Source organism: Cynocephalus volans, chromosome 10 (genome assembly GCF_027409185.1).
Source record: "Cynocephalus volans isolate mCynVol1 chromosome 10, mCynVol1.pri, whole genome shotgun sequence".
In the NCBI taxonomy this organism is placed as follows: Eukaryota; Metazoa; Chordata; class Mammalia; order Dermoptera; family Cynocephalidae; genus Cynocephalus; species Cynocephalus volans.
This window is the reverse complement of record NC_084469.1, coordinates 105,888,400-105,908,081: the sequence shown is the minus strand read 5'-3', so window position 1 is coordinate 105,908,081 and position 19,682 is coordinate 105,888,400. Positions and strand designations below refer to the sequence as shown.

The window sequence follows — 19,682 nt, the reverse complement described above, 5'->3', positions numbered from 1 at the left end:
GGTGTTCATTAAGTGCTTACTATCTGTCTAGCACCATCAGAAATAGCTCGTTTAATCCTAACATGGTCCTAATAACCTTACTAGATGGATACTATTATTATCCCCATTTTACAGATGAGGAGACTGAGGCAAAGAAGGAGAAGAGAGTGGCTCAGGATGGAGAAAAAATAACATTGGATTCCACCCCACAATCTAAGGTGAACTAGGGATAGAATAGACTCAGGAAGAATAAAACCATAGAATGAACAGAAGAAAATGTGAGTTTGGCCGGTTTGCTCAGTTAGTTAGAGCATGCTGTTGTAACACCAAGGACAAAGGTTTAGATCCCCATACCAAAAAAATGAAAATGTGGAAGAATAATTTTGTGATCTAGGGGTGAAAAGGGCCTTCTTAATGAAACTTCATAGGCATAAACTACACTGTAAATGAGCTCTATTATGTCAAAATTAAAAATAACCTTCTAACAAAGTATATCACGGGTGAAGTGCATTTTCACGTGACAGTGAAAGATCGTACATCAATGTTTAAAACTGTACTCACCTCTCAGGGTCATTTGGAGGGTTAAATTGTTAAATAGAAAGATCTTGGATCACTTCCTGCCACACAGGAAGCTCTATTTAAACATTATCTATCATTGAAACTGACAAGGGCTCGATATCCCAGCGTAACTTGGATCTGATATTATTATTCAATATCCACTCACCATTCAAATTTCCCCAGTTATCCCAAGAATATCCTTCATTGTTGTTTTATCTTTTTTTGAAACTTTTGTGGAGGATCCAATCAAGGATCACACACCAAAATTTGTTGTCATCTCTTCCTCATCTCCTTCAGTTCTAAAACTGTTTCCCACCCTTTTATTCACTCATTCATTCAATTCATTGATTGATTTTTGCCTTTTATGACTCTGATCTGTTTGGAGAGACTATGCCAATTGTTTGGCAGAATGTCCCTCAATCTGGATGTGTCTGGTTGTTTCTCATGATTAGATTCAGGTTCTACACTTCGGGCAGAGCCACATTGAGGGTGATGTTGTGTCCTTCTCAATGTATCACAGCAGAAGGCACGTGAGGATGCCATTTTGATTACCTGGTTAAGGTGCCAATGTTAATGCTGATCACTTGGTTAAGGCGGTGACTGCCAGATTTATCCACTATACAAGGTACCTTTTCCCCAGTGTAATTAATAACTAACCTGTGAGATACTCCTTTGAGACTGGGTGAATATCCACTTTCCCATTAAGAGCCTTTCCTTGAATCAATTATTCTCTGGTGGCTGCAATATGGTGATTTCCTAGCTCAATCTTTTCTTCTGGTGTATTAGTTGGCATTCCAGAATGGGGCTTTTTTTCTTTTTTCCCCGAAGGGGCAGAAGTGGCACACCAGCCTGAGCTCCTCACCAGCCGGGTCTCCCAATCTCAGTTTTCAAGCATGCCTCTTGAGCTATAAAATTGGGTAGGAGGTGCCCAGTGCTGCTCTGTGTCCTGGGGTAATCCCATCACCCCTTCTCTGGGCACTTCCTCGTCAGTCAATGGGAGGTGGGTAGATTCTGGCTCAGGATAGTCAGCACAGTCCCACAGAGGGAACTAGCCCAGCCCAGGCAAATGATTGATGGTTCAGTAAGGGTGGCAAAGATCGGCAGAACAGGAAAGAAGGAACAATAACTATGCCTGTTGCCCAGCCCACCATGGTAGTCTAGGTATTTGCCAGTTGGGTGGGGCCAGCTAGGCGGCTCTCTGCAGCTAAGCCCAGCGAGGCCCAATCTCCCCTTTCGCTTTGCCTCTCTGCATATCCTGGAGAGACTAACTGGTTCGGGTGTACAGCATCTCACCCTGGGAACTGCAAAGACCCAGTCAGTCAGTGAAGTTTGAGCAGGGTGGCAGCAACTAGAGACCTCCAAGAACTAACACACAGCGAACGCATGGTCCAGCCCCGGCTGCCCAAGTGGATGGCTTTGAACTAGAACAAGGAAATCTCCCCTGTCCTGGGAACTGAACGTCCCGATTTGCTCAAGGTGCATTTATGACTGCTTCTTGGACCTGCACCCTCCTGAGAATTCCCAGTTACAAGCCAAGACTGTCGAAGGTGTGACTATCTCCTCATAAACTCTACCTGGTTCATTCATCCGCACAGGTTTGCTGAACTCCTGCTCTGTGCTAGCCTGGAGTGGGGGTGAGGGGTTGACAAGACAGACAGCCTCTACCCTCACAGTCAGTTGGAAGAGCCAGACCCATGAAAGGTCAGCTCCCTTTGGGCAGGGGCTTGGGCTGGTTGAGTACCCTCTGTGATCTGGCACATAGTAGGTGCCCAACAAACCACTGTGCCTCTTCTCAGTGCTTTGCTAGCTCCCACGATATTTATTGCACTATCCTAAGTGTGCTGTATCTCTCTGTCCGGCCTCCAGGCCTTTGCACACGCTGTTCCCTCTACCAGGAGCACATTCAGCCTTACTGGTTGATGTGTATGTAGAGGTAGGACAGAGCCTGGACGGAGCAGGAGGCATATTAAACATTTGACAAGTGAGTGAATGAATGAGTGAATGAATGAATGTCTTTGTTCATTGTAAACCCCAGGAAGCAGGGACACTCGGGACCCTCCCTATTCATCTGGGTCCCCCGCCCGTCCGCCTAGAATGAATGCATCTTTTTATCCGCTCCGAGGATGGCCGGGCTGGGGCAGAGGAGGCGGGGCGGGCAGTGGGCTGGGAGCTGCCCTCGTCCCCCACCCAGGCCTTCTAAAGGGTACGCTTCTCCGGACGTTGGGGGTTCGCATCCTTTCCCCGAAACTCGGTCTCGGTCACCTGACTCCCACGGCCAGTCTCCCGCCCCTTACCCCCCACGGCACCCGGGACGGACACTCAGCCAACAGCACGTGGTCCAGAGGCCCCAGCTTCCCATTGGCCGCTCGCCTCGGTGCACCCCTGCGATTGGCTGTGGCCCAGCCGCAGCCCCCCCCCATCCGCAGCTCTGCGTGGTACAGGCCGCCGCGGCTTAAGCGGAGCGGAACGGTCCACTGCGCTGCGATATGGGGGGGTGGGGGAGCGTCGGAAGGAGCCGGGCGAGGCGGAGGGATCCCTTTGGAATGTTTCCGTCGGTGCCACCCGAAGCCGAGCGGCGCGGATTGGCCGCGAGCGCCGGGAGCCGCCGCTGATTGGCCCTCCCTGGGCGTCGGCCCCGCCCCCTGGACGCGGCTGCGGGAGAGGCCCGGGCCGGAGTTTGCGGAGGTCCTAGCCCGGCGCGCGCGGCTTGGCGGCGGCTGCGGCTCAGGTGAGTGATCCCTGGAGGCCAGGTGCGGCCTCTGTGCGGGACCCCGGCGCGGTCCCAGAAGGTCGCGGACCCTCGAGGATCCGGCCGATCGTGCAGGGTGGGGCCGGCCCCGTGGACGCCGCTGGAGGTCTAGGCTGGGCGCGGGGATGCCGGGGGACCCTTCTCAGTGGGGCAACTCTCTTGTCGCTAGGGCAGGGGGCAGACGCCTCCCGCCGCCGGGCAGGGGTTTCCGGCCGTGCCCATCCCCCTGGACAGACCCGATCCCGACAGGGACAGGCGCGAGGTCTGTATTTCTGACCCCTGCCCGGGCAGCTCCCCTGAGCTGGCTGTGTCTGAACCCTCCAGAGCTTGGGGAAACGCGGAAATGACCAAGATCCGGATAATAATAATAATAATGAAAAAATTCCCACCACCTAGCATTTATTGAGGGCTTCCGTGTTAGGCATATCCCGTGCGTGTCATTGAAGCAAAACACCTCGTGGGAGGTGCTGTTACTTTTAGAGGTGAGGCAGCAGACCCAGAGAGGTGTAGTGACTTGCCCAAGGTCACACAGCTAGTAAGTGGAAGATCTGGGACTGGAACCCAAGCCTCAAACTCCAGAACTGGAGTCTCAACTTCTAGACTAGGTGCCCAGTGGCTCCGTGGCTCAGGTGTTCCTAACCGGCTCCTGGGTCTGCTGCCTCCCACCCCCATACCCACCATCTGGGCCACACCTGCTGGTCTTTGCTTTCCCCCACCCCCAGAGGTTTCCAGACACCAGCCACTCAAACAGGAAGCTGCCCCCATGTCCCTTCTCACCTGAGCTGGAAAGGCAAGGCCCAAATACCTGGGTCCTGAGAAGACAATGACACCTTCAGGGGAGATGGGCCCCCTGGGCAGCCTGGACCAAGGCCGGGCAGTAGGCGTCCTCCCCGGAAACACCCAGGAGCCGGTTTTTCAAGAGTGAATCAGAGGCCTCCTGCCTGCCTCTCCAGAGCAATATCCTGGTGAAAGTGGGATCCTGGACGTGGTGTCACCCCCTCTCCTGGCTTATATGAGCTCCTAGAAGCCTCCTTCCCCATTTCCTCCTCCCCACTGTGCTTCTGCGTGGCTGTGGGTTGCTAAGTTTCAGGCCTTTCCCAGGGATGCTGAGATTCCAGCCAACCCACTTGGGGCCCAAGCTGAAGCTCCTCGTATTCATTCCTGTGTTCAGCTTTCAGGGGAGACAGGGAAAGTGGGGAGGCAGTGACAGCAGCTCCACAGCAGGCATGTTGTGGGGCTCAGAGAGCTGTCAGAATGGGGACATAAGACACAATCATTCATTCTACAAATATTTACTGAGTACCTACTATGTGCCAGGCACTGTTCTTGGCAGAGAGGATATAATAGTGAACAAGACAAAAATTCCAGCTGTTGGGGAGCGGGCATTCTAGTGGGGGGAAACAGGCAATGTTAAGTAAATACAGAAGATAATTTCAGGGCCGGCCCGTGGCTCACTCGGTAGAGTGCGGTGCTGATAACACCAAGACCCCGGGTTCGGATCCCATATACGGATGGCCGGTTTGCTCACTGGCTGAGTGTGGTGCTGACAACACCAAGTCAAGGGTTAAGATCCCCTTACCGGTCATCTTTAAAAAAAAAAAAAAAAAGACGATAATTTCAGATTGCACGCTAAGTGCTATGAATAAAATATGAGGGGGTGGTATGATGCAGAGTAACTGGGTAGGGGGTGCTCTCCGAGGAGGTGATTTTGGAGCCAAGGCCTGAATGATGAGAAGGAATTGGCCCTGCCAAGATCAGGCAAAGGGATGCAGACAGGGCAAAAGCCTTGAGGCTTGACCAAGCTTGAAATAGTGCAGCTGAAGCAGGAGATGAAGCCAGAGCAGTGATTCTTCAGGAGTCTGTGGATCACAGTAAGGAGCTGGGAATTCCCCCACCCCCCCACCCCCCCACCCCCCCACCCCCCCGAAAGGTGGGAAACCCGTTGTAAGGCTTGAGGCAGGGGAGTGATACCATCTGGTTTACATTTTAAAGTAGAGACATGAAGTTAAATAACAGCCTGAGGCTGGAAGACAAGCGTTCTCCCATTCTCCTGAGGCAGCATATAATTAAGTTATGGCCCTTAGCAGTCTGGAACCCAGGGGGCGGTTCCAACAGTATGACACAAGCTAGGGAGGCTGCCTGGAGGAGCTGGCCTAGAGTAGGCCTTGGCAGGCAGAGGGACTGGGATATTCCCAGGCAGGACAGGGCAGAAGGTGACAATAATTACAGCTTCCTTAAATTTTGTGCAAGGCAGACTGCTAGGCAGGCTACACGTATCCTCTCTGGATTTCCACAAGAACCCTGAGAGACAGCAATGCTCCTGCCCATTTTTCAGATGAGGAAACTGAGGCCCTGTGAAGTGAAGTGACTTGCCCACGGGCACATAGCTGGTAAGTGGTAGGCATGGGATTCAAACCCAGGCCAAGAGGCTTCTTGTGGCCTAGAAAAAACCAAATTCATTAATTACAAACTTTCCTCACCCCTGTTAGTCCCGCCTCATAGATGAGGACACAGAAGCCAGCCCAAACCAGGGTATTTTTGAACGAATGATGTTTGTGGGTAGCGGGAGTAAGGAGTTTAGGAATTGATGATCAGGATGTGGGGATCCTGGGAAAAGGAGGAAGTTTGCATCTTGGTGACTGACTGAGAGACGGTACAGATGGAGCTAGCAATAATCACCAATGTTTGTAGAATGCTTGTTGTGCAGCAGGAACTGTTGCCGGGCACATGCATGATTTCCTTGGAGTTCAGAAACGTTATGATACTTGCCCAAGGTCACACAGCTAGTAGGAGGTGAAGCCAGGTGCTCGCTTTGGCAGCACATATACAAAAACTGGAATGATACAGAAACTAGTGTGGTCTCTGTGCAAGGATGACGTGAATTTGTGAGCATTCCATATTTTCCAGACTCATGTTCTTAGTATCTTGCCTCCTCTGTGGATAGAGTCGGGGGTGGGGGAGTAATGATGAAGAATGAAGAGGGTTGGGCCGGCCCGTGGCTCACTTGGGAGAGTGCGGTGCTGATAACACCAAGGCCCCGGGTTCGGATCCCATATAGGGATGGCCGGTTAGCTCACTGGCTGAGCGTGGTGCTGACAACACCAAGTCAAGGGTTAAGATCCCCTCACCGGTCATCTTTAAAAAAAAAAAAAAAAAAAAGAATGAAGAGGGTTGTTTTTTCTTTTTAGGGCAGTGGGGGCAGCTGGCCTGCACAGGGATCGAACCCACGACCTTCGTGTTATGAGGCTGAGCTAACTCAGCCCTGTCTTTTCTTTTTTTAGCATCACTGAGTATGGTGAAATAGCTTGAGGGGGCAATAACTGGATTATTCCTTTAGAATTTTTTTTTTTTGTCAGATATTCAGTGAGTGCCTACTGTGTGCTAGACTCTGATGGGCACTACGGATAGAGATAAGAGAACCAATACAAGACTAGTATTCACAGTATAGAAAGAGTTCTCACAAATCAATATGAAAAAAGTCAAGCCATGCAGTTAACACAGACAGACTATGTATTAAAAAGAAGAAAAAAATGGGCCGAGCCCGTGGCGCACTTGGGAGAGTGCGGCGCTGGGAGCGCAGCGACGCTCCTGCCGCGGGTTCGGATCCTATATAGGAATGGCCGGTGCACTCACTGGCTGAGTGCCGGTCACGAAAAAGACAAAAAAAAAAAAAAAGAAGAAGAAGAAAAAAGGGCTGGCTGGTTAGAACACAGTGTTCTTGGTGACCACAAACACCAAGGCCAACGGTTCGGATCCCCATACTGGCCAGTCACCAGAAAAAAAATTTAAAAGGGGGCTGGCCAATTAGTTCAGTAGGTTAGAGCTTGATGCTAATAACACCAGAGTCAAGGGTTCAGATCCCTGCACCGGCCAGCCACCAAAAAAAAAAACAAAACCACAAAAAACAAAAGGAAAAAGGGCAGCTACTCCCTCCCTCCCCCCACCCCACCCCACCCCAGCTTCTGGCCATACGGGGAGCTGAACCCTTGACGTTGGTATTACAAGGCTGTGCTGTAACCAACTGAGCTATCAACCCAGCCCCAGAAGGGCAAAGACTTAACCAGGCAATTCACAAAAAGGTGAATCCGAGTGGTTAATAAACATATGAAAAAGTGTTCAGCATCATTGATTATCAGGGGAGTGAAAAACACAGCCGCAGTGGAATGTCATGGGATGCTTTCCTTGCCTTCACGGCTAGATGAAGCACCTGTAACGTGCCCAGCACTAGGCTGAGAAGCAAAGCACAAGCAGAGGTGGGGCTTGTGCTTTTGCTGGGGAGACAAGACCCTCTTAAGGGCAGGCATTACAAACTGTGCCCCATTGTCACCCCAGAGCTGGGCACAGGGACTGGTGGGCTGGTGAGTACTGGGATTATTTATTTATCCATTCATTCCTTCAGCAAATATTTGTTGAGCACCTGCTGTGCACCAGGCACTGTTCTATGTACTAAGGATGTAGGGATGACTAAGTCAGACAAAATTCCCTGCTGTCTCAGAAAGCAGACCATTGACAAGGTAAATGAATAAAATGTATATTCCACCTGGAAAAGGTGAAGGAGTGAGTCACATGGTGGAGAAACAGTGAGGAAGGAGTGAGCGAGGGGGAGAGTGGAGGAGGCGAGGGGCAGGGAGGTGACACAGGTAGGTCCTTTGGGAGGGTGTGTGGCCATCAGCTCTTATTCTGAGTGAGATGAGAACCTGGGGAGGGAAGGTCAGAGCCGAAGACAGATGCACAATGACTTAATGTTTTATAGGGTCATTCTGGCTGCTTTCTTGACAAGAAGCTGTTGGGGGGTGAGGGTGGAAGCCAGCTGACCCGGAGGAGGCAGCTGCATTCATCTAGGTGAGTGATGATGGGGCTGGGCCAGGAGATGTCAAAGGAGGTGTTAGAAGACAGATGAGGGCTGGTCGGTTAGCTTGGTTGGTTAGAGCGCAGCCTTGTAACACCAAGATCAAGGGTTTGGTTCCCCATACCTGCCAGCCACCAAAAAAAAAAAAGACAGATGAGTGAATGAATTCATGAACAAATGGATCCACACAGACTGGTGCAGCCAAGTGGACTCAGCTGAATCTGGAATGGCCCCCTGGAAGAGATGATCTGAAAGGAGGGAGCAGGAAGTCGCCCTTTACACAGGAAAATATGATTTGACATGTAATCTGATCCTCACCACACCCCGGCGAAGTGGATATATTTGCCCCATTGGCAGACCACTCACCTGAGGCCCAGGGAGGTCAAGTCGCTCAGGGGACAGCTCCGTGGTTAGGAACTTCAGCTGGGGAGTCAGGCAGGCCCAGGGGTGCATCTGGCCTCCCTGACTTTGAACGTATGACTTGAAAATGAAATCGGAACTCTTCCACAGTTGATGAGGCCCCGCACCATCGATCCCCATTACCTCTTTCCCTCCCCTCTTCGTGTTTCCCCCTCGTTCACTCCGCTGTAGCCATACTGGTCTCCTAGCCGATCTGTGAGCCTGACTCAGGGCACATCCCTCCTCTGCCCAGAACCCTCCCTGGCTCCCATCTCACTTGGTAAAAGCCAACGTCCTCTCCGAGGTCCATAAGCCCTGCATGCTCTACCCTCATCACCTCCCTGTCCCCCCCACTCACATGGATCTCCTCACTGTTTCTCAGATGTGCTAAGCATGTCCCCACTTCATGGCTTTTTTAAATTTTTTTGCTGGCCAGCACAGGGACCCGAACCCTTGACCTTGGTGTTACAACAATGCTCTCTAACCAACTGAGCTAACAACCAGCCAGGCAGGGCCTTTGTACTGGCTGTTTCCTCTGCCCAGAATGTTCTTGTCCCAGATCCTTGCGTGAATGCTTCCTCCTGTCATTCAGGTGTCAGAGATGCCCTTCTTGGCCTTGTCTGTAGAATTTGTCTGGCTTTATTGTCATCAGAGCACCATCAGAAATTATGTCAGATATTTACATATTTACCTGCCTGCTGTGCATCTGCCCCTGTAGACTGTACGCGTCTAGAGAGCACAGACAGGGTCCCAGCTAGACTAGACAGCACATGTGAGTGAATTAGAAAGAGGAACCCTTCCTTCCGGCAGACACAGCACATCACCACTCCAGGAATGTAGCTTGGCAGTCAGAGCCAGGCTGAATTTCAGTCCCACTTGCCACCTTGGTCTGGTGCATTTGTGTGGTGAACAACCTGTGTAACTGCACATGGTAGCCCTAGTCGTGGACCTTGATTGTCTTATTGAAAGCGGTATCTAAAATTGTGCATGGAATATAGTAAGTACCCCAAAAAATGTTTGAAGGAAGGGAGGGAGAGAGAAAGAGAGAGACAAAGAAACGGAGGGAGAGGAAAGAGAAATAGTATGTCTATCAGAACAGGCTTTGCCGCAATAACAACTCAGTTTGTTGGCTGAATTCAACAAAGATTTGTTTTTATTTTTTATTTATTTATTTATTATTATTTTTTGCGGCTGGCTGGTGCGGGGATCTGAAACAACAAAGGTTTGTTTTTAATTCCTGCTGCGTTTCTATTGCAGCTCAGCAGGAGGCTCCAGGCTCAGGGCCTGGCCTGATAGAGCCGCCACCATATCAAATGTGGCTCTTCACTCTGCCTGAGAGAAGTAGGGCTCTCCAGCAATTAGATGCTTCAACCCAGAAAGGTCACGTGTGGCTGTGTGGCTTCCTCTCACAACTCATTAGCCAGACTAGGCATATGCCTACTCAGTCACAGGGGGTCAGTAAGTGCCATCCCTCTATGTGCTTCGAAGGGGGAAGAGTCAGAAATTTTTTGCACATGGCATTAATGACTGCATCCTATAGAAGAATAAAGAGAAGATTAACTGCTTTGGGCCTCCATTTTCTCATCTGTTAAATGGGCATAATTATAGCGTGATATGGTCCCTACATTATGGTGTACTGTGAGGATTACGGAAAGTCACAGAGCTGTTAGCGTGGGTTGTCATCGATATTAACAGCTGTTATTGCTTCTGTACAAGTGTGTATTAAGATGAGGATTTGAACCCAGGCCAGTCTGTTCTCTAAAGACTGTGTCAGAGGTTAAGGGTTCAGATCCCTGAACTGGCCAGCCGCCAAAAAATTAATAATAAAGACTTCATTGGGCTTGTCTGGTGCTAGTGGTGGTGGAGGAGCCCCAAGGCCACCGCCCAGGCCCTGATCCCCCCTTCCTGCCCCGCAGATCTCCTGGGCGTGCCCGCACTTCTTGCTGCTCATGCCGCTGGGACTGGGGCGGCGGAAAAAGGCGCCACCTCTGGTGGAAAATGAGGAGGCTGAGCCAGGCCGGGGCGGGCTGGGCGTGGGGGAGCCAGGGCCCCTGGGTGGAGGTGGAGCAGGAGGGCCCCAAATGGGCTTGCCCCCCCCTCCCCCGGCCCTGCGGCCCCGCCTTGTGTTCCACACCCAGCTGGCCCACGGCAGTCCCACAGGCCGCATCGAGGGCTTCACCAACGTCAAGGAGCTGTATGGCAAGATCGCCGAAGCCTTTCACCTGCCTGCTGCTGAGGTACCCACTGGGGAGCTGAGCGCCAGGGTCCCTGATGGTGGGCTAGAGGCCTGGGCGGCATTCTGTGCAGAGCTGGGGCTCAGATGCTGAAGCTGCAGGTGCTGAAGCCTGGACCCCCGTGGATTGTGAGGGGCCAGTGGCCAGGGCTGGATGCTGAGTTCCCATCAGGCTGTGGGAGGCCTGCACCCCAGCAGATTGTGGGCAGCCGATGGTCAGGGCTGGAAGCTGATTTCCCATCAGGCACTGGGAGGCCTGAACCCCAGTGGATTGTGGGGGGCCAATGGTCAGGGCTGGACACTGAGTTCCCATCAGGTACTGGGAGGCCTGCACCCCAGCAGATTGTGGGAGCTGGAGGTTAGGTGCAAGATGCTCTTCTCCATGATGCACTGGGAGACCTGACCCCAAGGACTGTGGGGGCAGAAGGGAGGGAGGCAAGGGGGGCAGCAGTGGGATTGGGTGGGAGGTCGATGCAGGCGTCTCAGTATGCGGGGTGAGAGCCTGTGCCCAGCACAAGCATTTACTGAGCATCCTCTGTGCGCCAGGCTCTGTTCCCTGGAAACAACAGTGAAATTTTGCTAGGACAGAAATCTTAGTCCTAGCAGAGCTGACACGCTAGGAGGATGAAGACCCTCCAGCCCTTTCCCGGCTCTCCTCCCTTCCCCCTCAGGTGGTGGTTAGCGAAGGGAGATGAGGGTTGAATGTCTCCCACCCCTGCAGGTGATGTTCTGCACCCTCAACACCCACAAAGTGGACATGGACAAGCTTCTGGGGGGCCAGATAGGGCTGGAGGACTTTATCTTCGCCCACATCAAGGGGCAGCGCAAGGAGGTGGAAGTGTTCAAGTCAGAGGACGCGCTAGGGCTCACCATCACTGACAATGGAGCTGGCTATGCCTTCATTAAGGTGCTGGGGTGGGCGGGGCACTCTGGAGTACTGGGGCCAAGGGTGGGCCACGGGATCCAGGGCGGGGCCTTGGGAGCCGACAACTCCCTTCCCCACAGCGCATCAAGGAGGGCAGCGTGATCGACCACATCCAACTCATCAGCGTGGGCGACATGATTGAGGCCATCAATGGGCAGAGCCTGTTGGGCTGCCGGCACTACGAGGTGGCCCGGCTGCTCAAGGAACTGCCCCGAGGCCGCACCTTCACGCTGAAGCTCACGGAGCCTCGCAAGGCCTTTGGTGAGGGGCTGCTGCCTGGACCACCATAGTGGCCCTGCTCATGCGCGTTCCTGCTGCGGTACCAGGAGCTACCAGCAGGTGGCGCCCAAGCCCAGACCGCCGCAGCTGAAGGGGGCAGCTCCGCCCCGCGCCAGGAGGGGGTGTGGCTCTCGGCCCAGCCTGGGAAAAGGGCCGAGGCATGGAGGAAGTTGCCCCCACACCCAGCTTCCAGGAGCTATTAGCCCAGCCAAGAGCCCCCAACCCTGGCCAGTCCCCCAGCCCTGGCAAGCCAGGCTTGGCTGCCCTGTTCTAGCCCTTCCACTTCTCCATCTGGCTTCACTAACTCTCAGGAATGGGCCTGAGGTCCCTTGTTGTAGGGGTGGTGGACTAAATCACTTCCCTGGGCAGGTAGCGCTGGTCTGTGGCCCAGCAGCTATACCCCCTTGGCCATCAGGAAATCAGCTGGAGACCCAGGCCCCACCCTCTCCCTGTCCCTCAGCCCCTGGGAGCAGAAGTGGCCCCCTTCAGTCTCTCCTCCAGCTTTTTCTGTTCCTGGCCCCTAGCTGCCCCTCCCACATCCATGCCACGTCCGAGTCAGGAGTCATGCCCTGCTGGGGTCACCTCAGCCCCTAAACCCCAGGAGCTTGCAGAAGATTGGAGAAGGTTGGCAGGGCCCTGTCGAAGGCAGGGATGCCTGGGTTACTGCCCAGAGCACGCTGCATCGAGCTTCCCCACTCTTACCCCTTACTTTCCTCCCACAGACATGATCAGCCAGCGTTCCGGGAGTGGACGCCCTGGCTCCGGCCCACAACTGGGCACTGGCCGAGGGACCCTCCGGCTCCGATCCCGGGGCCCTGCCACAGTGGAGGATCTGGTGAGTGTTCCTGTGGGAGCCCAGCTCAGCTCCGCTTCATAGGTGGCAGCATTACCTGTTGGCTGAGGGGCTCTGCACAGACTACCTGAATTCAAATCCACTTCTGCTGGCTCCCAGCTCTGGACTCCTTGGGCAAGTGGGCCTCAGTTTCCCCATCTGTAAAATGGGGTTAATACCAAATACTGATGCTATCCTCTCATGGTTGCTATAAAGATTAAATACAGATAAAATATCTGCGATGTGGTGAAAAGGGCACCTGGCACTTAATAAGTACAATTATAGTCATATCATGATGTCACTGTCCCCTCCCTGCCACCCCAGCCCTCAGCCTTTGAGGAGAAGGCGATTGAGAAGGTAGATGACCTGCTGGAGAGTTACATGGGCATCAGGGACACGGAGTTGGGTAAGTGGGGGGCGCCTGGGTCTGGGATGGGTGGGGGGAGAGGGGATTCTAGGTCCCACGGGGACTGGGTCTACCCTGAATCCCTTTGCTGCTAGTGCCATCTGTGCCTCCCTTCTCCACCCTCCCCTCTGACAGCGGCCACCATGGTGGAGCTGGGAAAAGACAAAAGGAACCCAGATGAGCTGGCCGAGGCCCTGGATGAACGGCTCGGTGACTTTGCCTTCCCGGACGAGTTTGTCTTTGACGTCTGGGGCGCCATTGGGGATGCCAAGGTTGGCCGCTACTAGGACTCCCACTGGACCTCATGATGACCTGGGCCCACTCGTCTGGTGGGGGTCCCCAGAGGGGACACCACAGCGCAGACCCCAGCGTCCAACTTGGGCCTAGCTCAGCAGCCCAAGGACGATGCGGAGTGGAGGGGGGGCCGGGCCCCTGCCCCACTCCAATCGGTACCACCCCCTCCCCAGTTCCCAGCCTGGCTGGGGTCCCCAGCCCCCCTACCCTGTTCCCCACCTACCTCAGCCGGCTCAGGCATGTGGGGAGGGACTGGCTAAATTGGACGGCCACCCCCACCCCCAACACTTTCCACCATCAGCTGCCAAACTGGTCCCTCTGTCTCCCTGGGGCCTCGGGTTCTGTTTGGGGGTCGTGACCTCCTTAGATTCCTGCCGCGGGGAATGCAGAATAGGGCACGTCCCTCCTCAGCAAATGCAATAATCCCCTCCCCTTCTGCCGCCACCCTCCCAAGTGGAGCCCCCCTCCAAGTGGATTTTGTTACCTCCACATTTGAAAAGTGTCTGCTGTGAACCCCAACCTCCTCCCCACCCCCCTATCTCCCTCACGGCTGAGCCTGGGACGGAGCGGGAGGGAGGGAGGGACGATGGCGGTGGGCTTTTGTATCTGAATTTGCTGTCTTGGACATAAAGAATCTCTCTGCTGTCGGACCTGTGTGGCTGCGGGTGGGAGAGGGGGCGGACCGGAGCTGGGAAGGAATGCAGCAGCTGAAATCCATCTTCCTTGGGCTTCAAAGTGAATTAGTGGCTGGCTCTGGGCCGCCCGCCCCCTCCCACCGTTCCTCCTCCTGGCTACAGGCCACCAGGCTTCCAGGCAAGGCTGGAACTGCTTGGCCTGTAGAGGGTTCAAGTCCAGCCCCTCTCGAACAAGGCCTCCTGCCAGCCTGAGCCCCACATGAGCAGTGGGTATGAAGCTCCTGTCCACAGCCGGTGACAGCCCAGGACGCAGATGGGGTGGACCTAAGGCGGTCCGCAGGACTGCTGATGGGGAGGAGACCCACCCCCAGGGCAGGGGGGGCAGGGAGACAGTGGCAATGCAGCCCCCACCCCAGCTGCTGCTGGCCATGCAGGGTCCGCAGGTGGCCATGGCCCAGATGCCTCGCACTGGACATAAACCCTGAGCACTTGTTTTGACAACGTACTTCAGGCTCCAGGATAGAGGAGGAACCAGAGAAGTGGGGGTGGGACCCTGGCCAGACCTGGAGTGAAGGGAGAGCATTGAAGCCAGGCCAGAGGTCCCTGTAGGAATGTTTGGGGGTGAGCCCAGCCCGGTCCCCATTTGCAGCAGGGGGGTGCCGAGGAGGGGAGGGCCCACGGGCTAGGTGCGTGCACAGCCTGGGGTTGTGTCCGCGGGGTGGAGTGGGGGCTCTGCTGCCGGGGGGACTCGGGGCATCCCTGGGCATTGTAGGCATCATGTGTCTGTGCTAGTAGATGGCTCAGGTGGCAAAGGGGTGTGGCTGTGTGGGTCTCGGGTGTTGAGTAGGAGAGTGTATATCAGTGTTGATGGCTTGTGACCATGTTGAGGGAGGGCTGTGACCTGTGCCTGCGTTGTGGGTAAGGGGTGTGACGACTGTCTCTGTGTTCCAGGGTGTTGGCGGATGTAACCGGCAGTGTCTTTGGAGGTGTGGAGTGCGACAATGTGGCTGTGTCTTGGGGCGTCAGGGGGTGTGAGTGTGTGTCTCAAGGGTATATTGCTGTTTCTGGGGCGAGGGGGTGACCAGCTAGGTCTTGGGTGTTCAGGGAGTGCCACTCCTTCTGTCTTGGGTGTATGGAGTGTGTCTGTGGGGCCAGTCTTGGCATGTTAGGGGGTGCCTGTGGGTGTTATGGGGTGTGACTATGGGGCTCTCAGCTGTAAGGACTGTGTGTCTCAAATGCTAGGTGAGAGTATCTCCCAGCACTGAGGGGTGTGATGGGGGGGGTCATTTCAGGGCGCTTTCTCAGGGGGAGGGGTATTTCAAGGGCAGTGGTTGGTGCCAGCGGTAACTGGTGCATTTCCAGTGCTGGGGGTGAGAATCTCGGTGAGTTCAGGGGTGCAATGATGACAGCCTGGCTGCTGCTGAGATGGGGACAGGATGCCACCGTGGTTGGGTCTCAGGGCGTTCAGTGATATGATGGTATGTCTTAGGGTGTAGGACGTGTGTGTGCCCCTCAGGGTTGTGACCCTCCTTCTCAGGGCAGGAGGTGAGGCCGCAGCTGTGGGTCCAGGGTTAAGGGTGTGATTGTTTTGTGGCTTGGGCTGTGTGTCCCAGGTGTTGCTCAACGCATCCTGAAGCAGGATCCGGGTGCTGGGGGAAGAGAGGTCACCAGAACTTCCGGTTCCCCTGCTCTCTGCAGCCTCCTCCCCCGCCCTCCTGAGGAATGGGTATGACTCGCTTGGCCCTGGCCTGGGCTTAAGCCCCTGTGTAAATAGTGGGCGGATCCCCTGGCCAGGCTGGGCCTGACCCAAGCTGGTGCACCCAAGGTACAGCCCACCACCACCCACCCTGCCATCCATGAAGGCTCCGGCAGGGCAGGGGACACTGCTACCCTCACACAGGGTTAGTCCCCCCCAATCCCAAAGCCCCCAGTGGGGGCAGCGGCACCCACTGCAGCCGCCCCAGCCTGCCCCGGGCAACACTCATATTTTCCAGTGTTTAGATTTTATCCACTTTATTAATGAGGCTGGAGCCTGGGGGAAGGGGGCTGCTCCCTCCCCGCTGGGAGGAGGGGGAGTTACAGGGGGCCAGGCTAACTCCCAGGGAGCCTCCCTCCTCCTGGGGGGAGCTGGCGCCAGCAGTGGCCCTTGCCCATTGCCAGGAGCACAAAAAGGGGGTCTCTGCCATTCCAGGCCCCCAGCGGGCGTGCGCGGGGTGGAGCGGCCCCTGGAGGCCAGCAAGGGCGGCGGGAGGAGCCGCCCCAGGAAGAGGGAGGAAGGGAGCGGCCTGCAGGAGCGCGAGGGCGCAGCAGGCGCGGGCGCAGCGGGGCTGAGCAGTGGGCGATGGGGACCCGGCACCCCAGGCAGCGCTGGGTAAGAAGGTTGGGGCACATGAGGGTCTCTGGTGGGGGAGGAGGGGCACGGAAGGATGGGGCCATGGCTACGTTCTGTGTTTCTGTCCTTGTCAGTCCTCCTGTTTGTCCTTCCTCCTTTCCCATCTGGTCCAGTGGGCAGTTCTGCCCTTTCAGTCCTCACCACCAGGGTATCCAGGAGTGGGTGGCCCTGGGTCAGCCTTCAGCCTCGGGGGCAGGGACATGGGCTGGGCGGGAGTGGAACCATGGGCATCCAGGGTGAGGCAGTGGTAGGGCCTGAGCGAGAGGCCATGGGGAGAGAGATGTCCACGGTGGCAGAGATGGGGTTGTGGGCGTCAAGAATGGGACTGGAGTAAAGGTGACACGGTGAAGGTAGCAGATGGGACAGCAGGGTAAGGTGGAGCCTTGGAGTCAGAATGGATCAGTGTGTATCAGATGGAGAGAGGAGCCTGGGATTTGCTGTGGTGTAAAAATGGGAGGTGGGGGCAGAGACACTGAGGGCTGGGACCAGGGAGCTCCTGAAGGGACCCGTGGTGGACAGAGGAGGGGACAGTGGTGGCAGAGCGAAGCCCGGGAGCAGGAGGGGGGGTGGTGAAAGGCAGAGAAGGACGAGGAGGGGTCAGAAATGGAGTAGCCGGGTCATTTGGAATTGCCATGGGCAGGGGCCACATAAGGACGTCACGGGGTCAAACGGGCTCCGATGATCCGAGATGGGCCCACCGGCTGGTCGCGCGCCTCACTCTGCCCTCCTGTCCTGTGCCCAGCACCCCCAGCACCGGACATGAGCCATGCCCTTCAACCTGAGCCTGGCCAGCGAGGCGACCACGTGTGCGGCGCCCGGAGTCCCCAACGCGTCGGCCGTGCCGCCGTCGGGCGGTTCGGGCGCATCGCCCGCGCTGCCCATCTTCTCCATGACGCTGGGCGCCGTGTCCAACGTGCTGGCGCTGGCGCTGCTGGCGCAGGCCGCGGGCCGCCTGCGGCGCCGCCGCTCGGCCACCACTTTCCTGCTGTTCGTCGCCAGCCTGCTGGCCACCGACCTGGCGGGTCACGTGATCCCGGGCGCGCTGGTGTTGCGCCTGTACACGGCGGGGCGCGCACCGGCTGGTGGAGCCTGCCACTTCCTGGGCGGCTGCATGGTCTTCTTCGGCCTGTGCCCGCTGCTGCTGGGCTGCGGCATGGCCGTGGAGCGCTGCGTGGGCGTCACGCGGCCACTGCTGCACGCGGCGCGCGTCTCGGCGGCCCGCGCACGGCTGGCGCTGGCCGCGCTGGCCGCCGTGGCCTTGGCCGTGGCGCTGCTGCCGCTGGCGCGCGTGGGCCGCTACGAGCTGCAGTACCCAGGCACTTGGTGCTTCATCGGCTTGGGCCCCCCGGGCGGCTGGCGCCAAGCGCTGCTCGCCGGCCTCTTCGCCGGCCTCGGCCTGGCCGCGCTAGTGGCCGCGCTCCTGTGCAACACGCTCAGCGGCCTGGCCCTGCTGCGCGCCCGCTGGCGCCGCCGGTGCTCCCGAAAGCTGCCCCCGGCCTCGGGCCCCGACAGCCGCCGTCGTGGGGGGCCGCGCGGACCCCGCTCAGCCTCTGCCTCGTCCGCCTCGTCCATCGTTTCCACCTCCGCCACCCTCGGCATCTCCCGGGGCCGCGGCTCATCGCGTAGAGCCCGCGCCCACGACGTGGAGATGGTGGGCCAGCTCGTGGGCATCATGATGGTGTCGTGCATCTGCTGGAGTCCACTGCTGGTGAGGGGCGCACCTGCCTCTCCAGCCACGGCCCTTCCCGCTCCCTCCCTCCCACCCCCCCACCCTTCTCCATCCTAGGATACCCGGGCCCTCTGTCCCTTACCCAGCCATGGCTCCGTCCCCTGGAGGCCCCACCTGCGAGGAGAGCCCTTTGCCTTCGCCATCTGACGTGCCATCCTTCCTCCCAGCCCCCTTACCTTCCTCCTCCCGGGGGTCTTTGTAGCCCACTACGACCCACACAAGCCTTCTCTCCAGCCCCGCCCTTCTAAGCCCCACGCTTCATTCCCGAACCCTCTTCCACGCCATCACCTCGTTTCTCTCCTCTCCCGTGACCTTCGGGATACCTGGGACTTCTCTCTTTTCTTGCCGGAGCCCCCACCCACCGAAGGCCTTTGCTTCTGCACCCCTTTACATAGTCCGCTCCCACACTTACCCTACCTGTGACGCTCCGCCCCTGCACCCGTCCTTCTTCCATCCCAGCCACGTCCCCACCCACCCCAGCCCCACCCTTCACCGCCCCTTCCTCTTACACCCACCCCACGCTCACTCCGGCTTTTCCTGCAGGTGTTGGTGGTGCTGGCCGTCGGGGGCTGGAGCTCCAGCTCGCTGCAGCGGCCGCTGTTTCTAGCCGTGCGCCTTGCCTCCTGGAACCAGATTCTGGATCCCTGGGTGTACATCCTGCTGCGTCAGGCTGTGCTGCGCCAGCTGTTTCGCCTCCTGCCCCCGAGGGCCGGCGCCAAGGGCGGCCCCGGAGGGCTGGGCCTCACCCCAAGCGCCTGGGAGGCCAGCTCGCTGCGCAGCTCCCGGCACAGTGGCCTCAGCCACTTCTAAGCGTGCCCGGAGACCCAGCGGCTAAGCCAGTCCACCCTGGCCTGGCACAGGTGCGCGGCGCAGAGCCTTTAGGGAATACAGCCATTTTGAGAGTCCGGGGCTGTGTGTCCCGTCGGGGCTGCACGACCCACGGTCGCAGCGTGGGGGCGGCAGAGGTGCATCCGAGGCGAGTGCAGTTCTGTGACTTGCCACGCGACGGCGCAGTCACACCGGACGCTCGGGTGCCCGGCGCGGGGAGTCAGAGCCGCAAGAGCATGCGCACAACGCCACGGCCGCAGCCTGGGGGCTGGGGCCCAGCTAGGAGCAGAGCAGGAGGGCCTGGAGGGGGCGGGGGGCAGTTCCTGCCCCTGCGCCTCCAGGACAGATTCCCGCAACCATTCTGCTCATTATGGCCCTGAGTTCCCCAACACAGCCCCAAGAGCCAATCCCCAAATCACTCCCCATCACAGCCTTGAAACCCCGATGCCCCCAACACAACTCCGAGCCCCCCGCCATCACGGCTTAGCCACACTCCCCACCAAAGTAACAGCCCCGATTACCCGTAACCCTCTTCAAATGACCCCCATCATAGCCCAGGACACCTCCCCGTCACTCCCCACCTCCAAACAAGACC

General features: G+C 56.9%; 2 protein-coding genes and 1 pseudogene across 4 annotated transcripts; all 3 read left to right on the top strand.

Annotated features, from left to right (window-relative positions):
• Positions 1-3,187: 3,187 nt before the first annotated feature.
• Positions 3,188-14,124, top strand: GIPC1 (GIPC PDZ domain containing family member 1). Of its 3 annotated transcripts, XM_063111739.1 has the most exons (9): positions 3,188-3,265; positions 5,622-5,676; positions 8,040-8,128; positions 10,451-10,771; positions 11,489-11,674; positions 11,773-11,953; positions 12,694-12,806; positions 13,128-13,209; positions 13,345-14,124. In XM_063111739.1, exons 4-9 carry the CDS (start codon positions 10,484-10,486, stop codon positions 13,494-13,496), a joined length of 1,002 nt encoding a protein of 333 aa, XP_062967809.1. In that variant the 5' UTR covers positions 3,188-3,265; positions 5,622-5,676; positions 8,040-8,128; positions 10,451-10,483; the 3' UTR covers positions 13,497-14,124. The 3 variants fall into 3 exon arrangements, with proteins under 3 accessions (XP_062967809.1, XP_062967810.1, XP_062967813.1); XM_063111740.1 differs by lacking the exon at positions 8,040-8,128; XM_063111743.1 differs by lacking the exons at positions 5,622-5,676; positions 8,040-8,128.
• On the top strand, positions 6,090-6,190 carry LOC134389814 (U6 spliceosomal RNA; annotated as a pseudogene).
• Positions 14,125-16,436: 2,312 nt separating the features above from the next.
• PTGER1 (prostaglandin E receptor 1) lies at positions 16,437-19,069 on the top strand. Its single transcript, XM_063112193.1, has 3 exons — positions 16,437-16,509; positions 17,273-18,238; positions 18,803-19,069. Exons 2-3 carry the CDS (start codon positions 17,297-17,299, stop codon positions 19,067-19,069), a joined length of 1,209 nt encoding a protein of 402 aa, XP_062968263.1. The 5' UTR covers positions 16,437-16,509; positions 17,273-17,296.
• The last annotated feature ends 613 nt before the right edge of the window (positions 19,070-19,682 follow it).

Bases quoted from the DNA above. Each gene is read 5' to 3' on its own strand.
- PTGER1 (XM_063112193.1), top strand. From the start codon at position 17,297: ATGCCCTTCAACCTGAGCCTGGCCAGCGAGGCGACCACGTGTGCGGCG. The intron at 18,239-18,802 runs GTGAGGGGCGCA...CTTTTCCTGCAG, and splicing joins TCTGCTGGAGTCCACTGCTG to GTGTTGGTGGTGCTGGCCGT.
- GIPC1 (XM_063111743.1), top strand. From the start codon at position 10,484: ATGCCGCTGGGACTGGGGCGGCGGAAAAAGGCGCCACCTCTGGTGGAA. The intron at 12,807-13,127 runs GTGAGTGTTCCT...CTGCCACCCCAG, and splicing joins CTGCCACAGTGGAGGATCTG to CCCTCAGCCTTTGAGGAGAA. The intron at 13,210-13,344 runs GTAAGTGGGGGG...CCCCTCTGACAG, and splicing joins CATCAGGGACACGGAGTTGG to CGGCCACCATGGTGGAGCTG.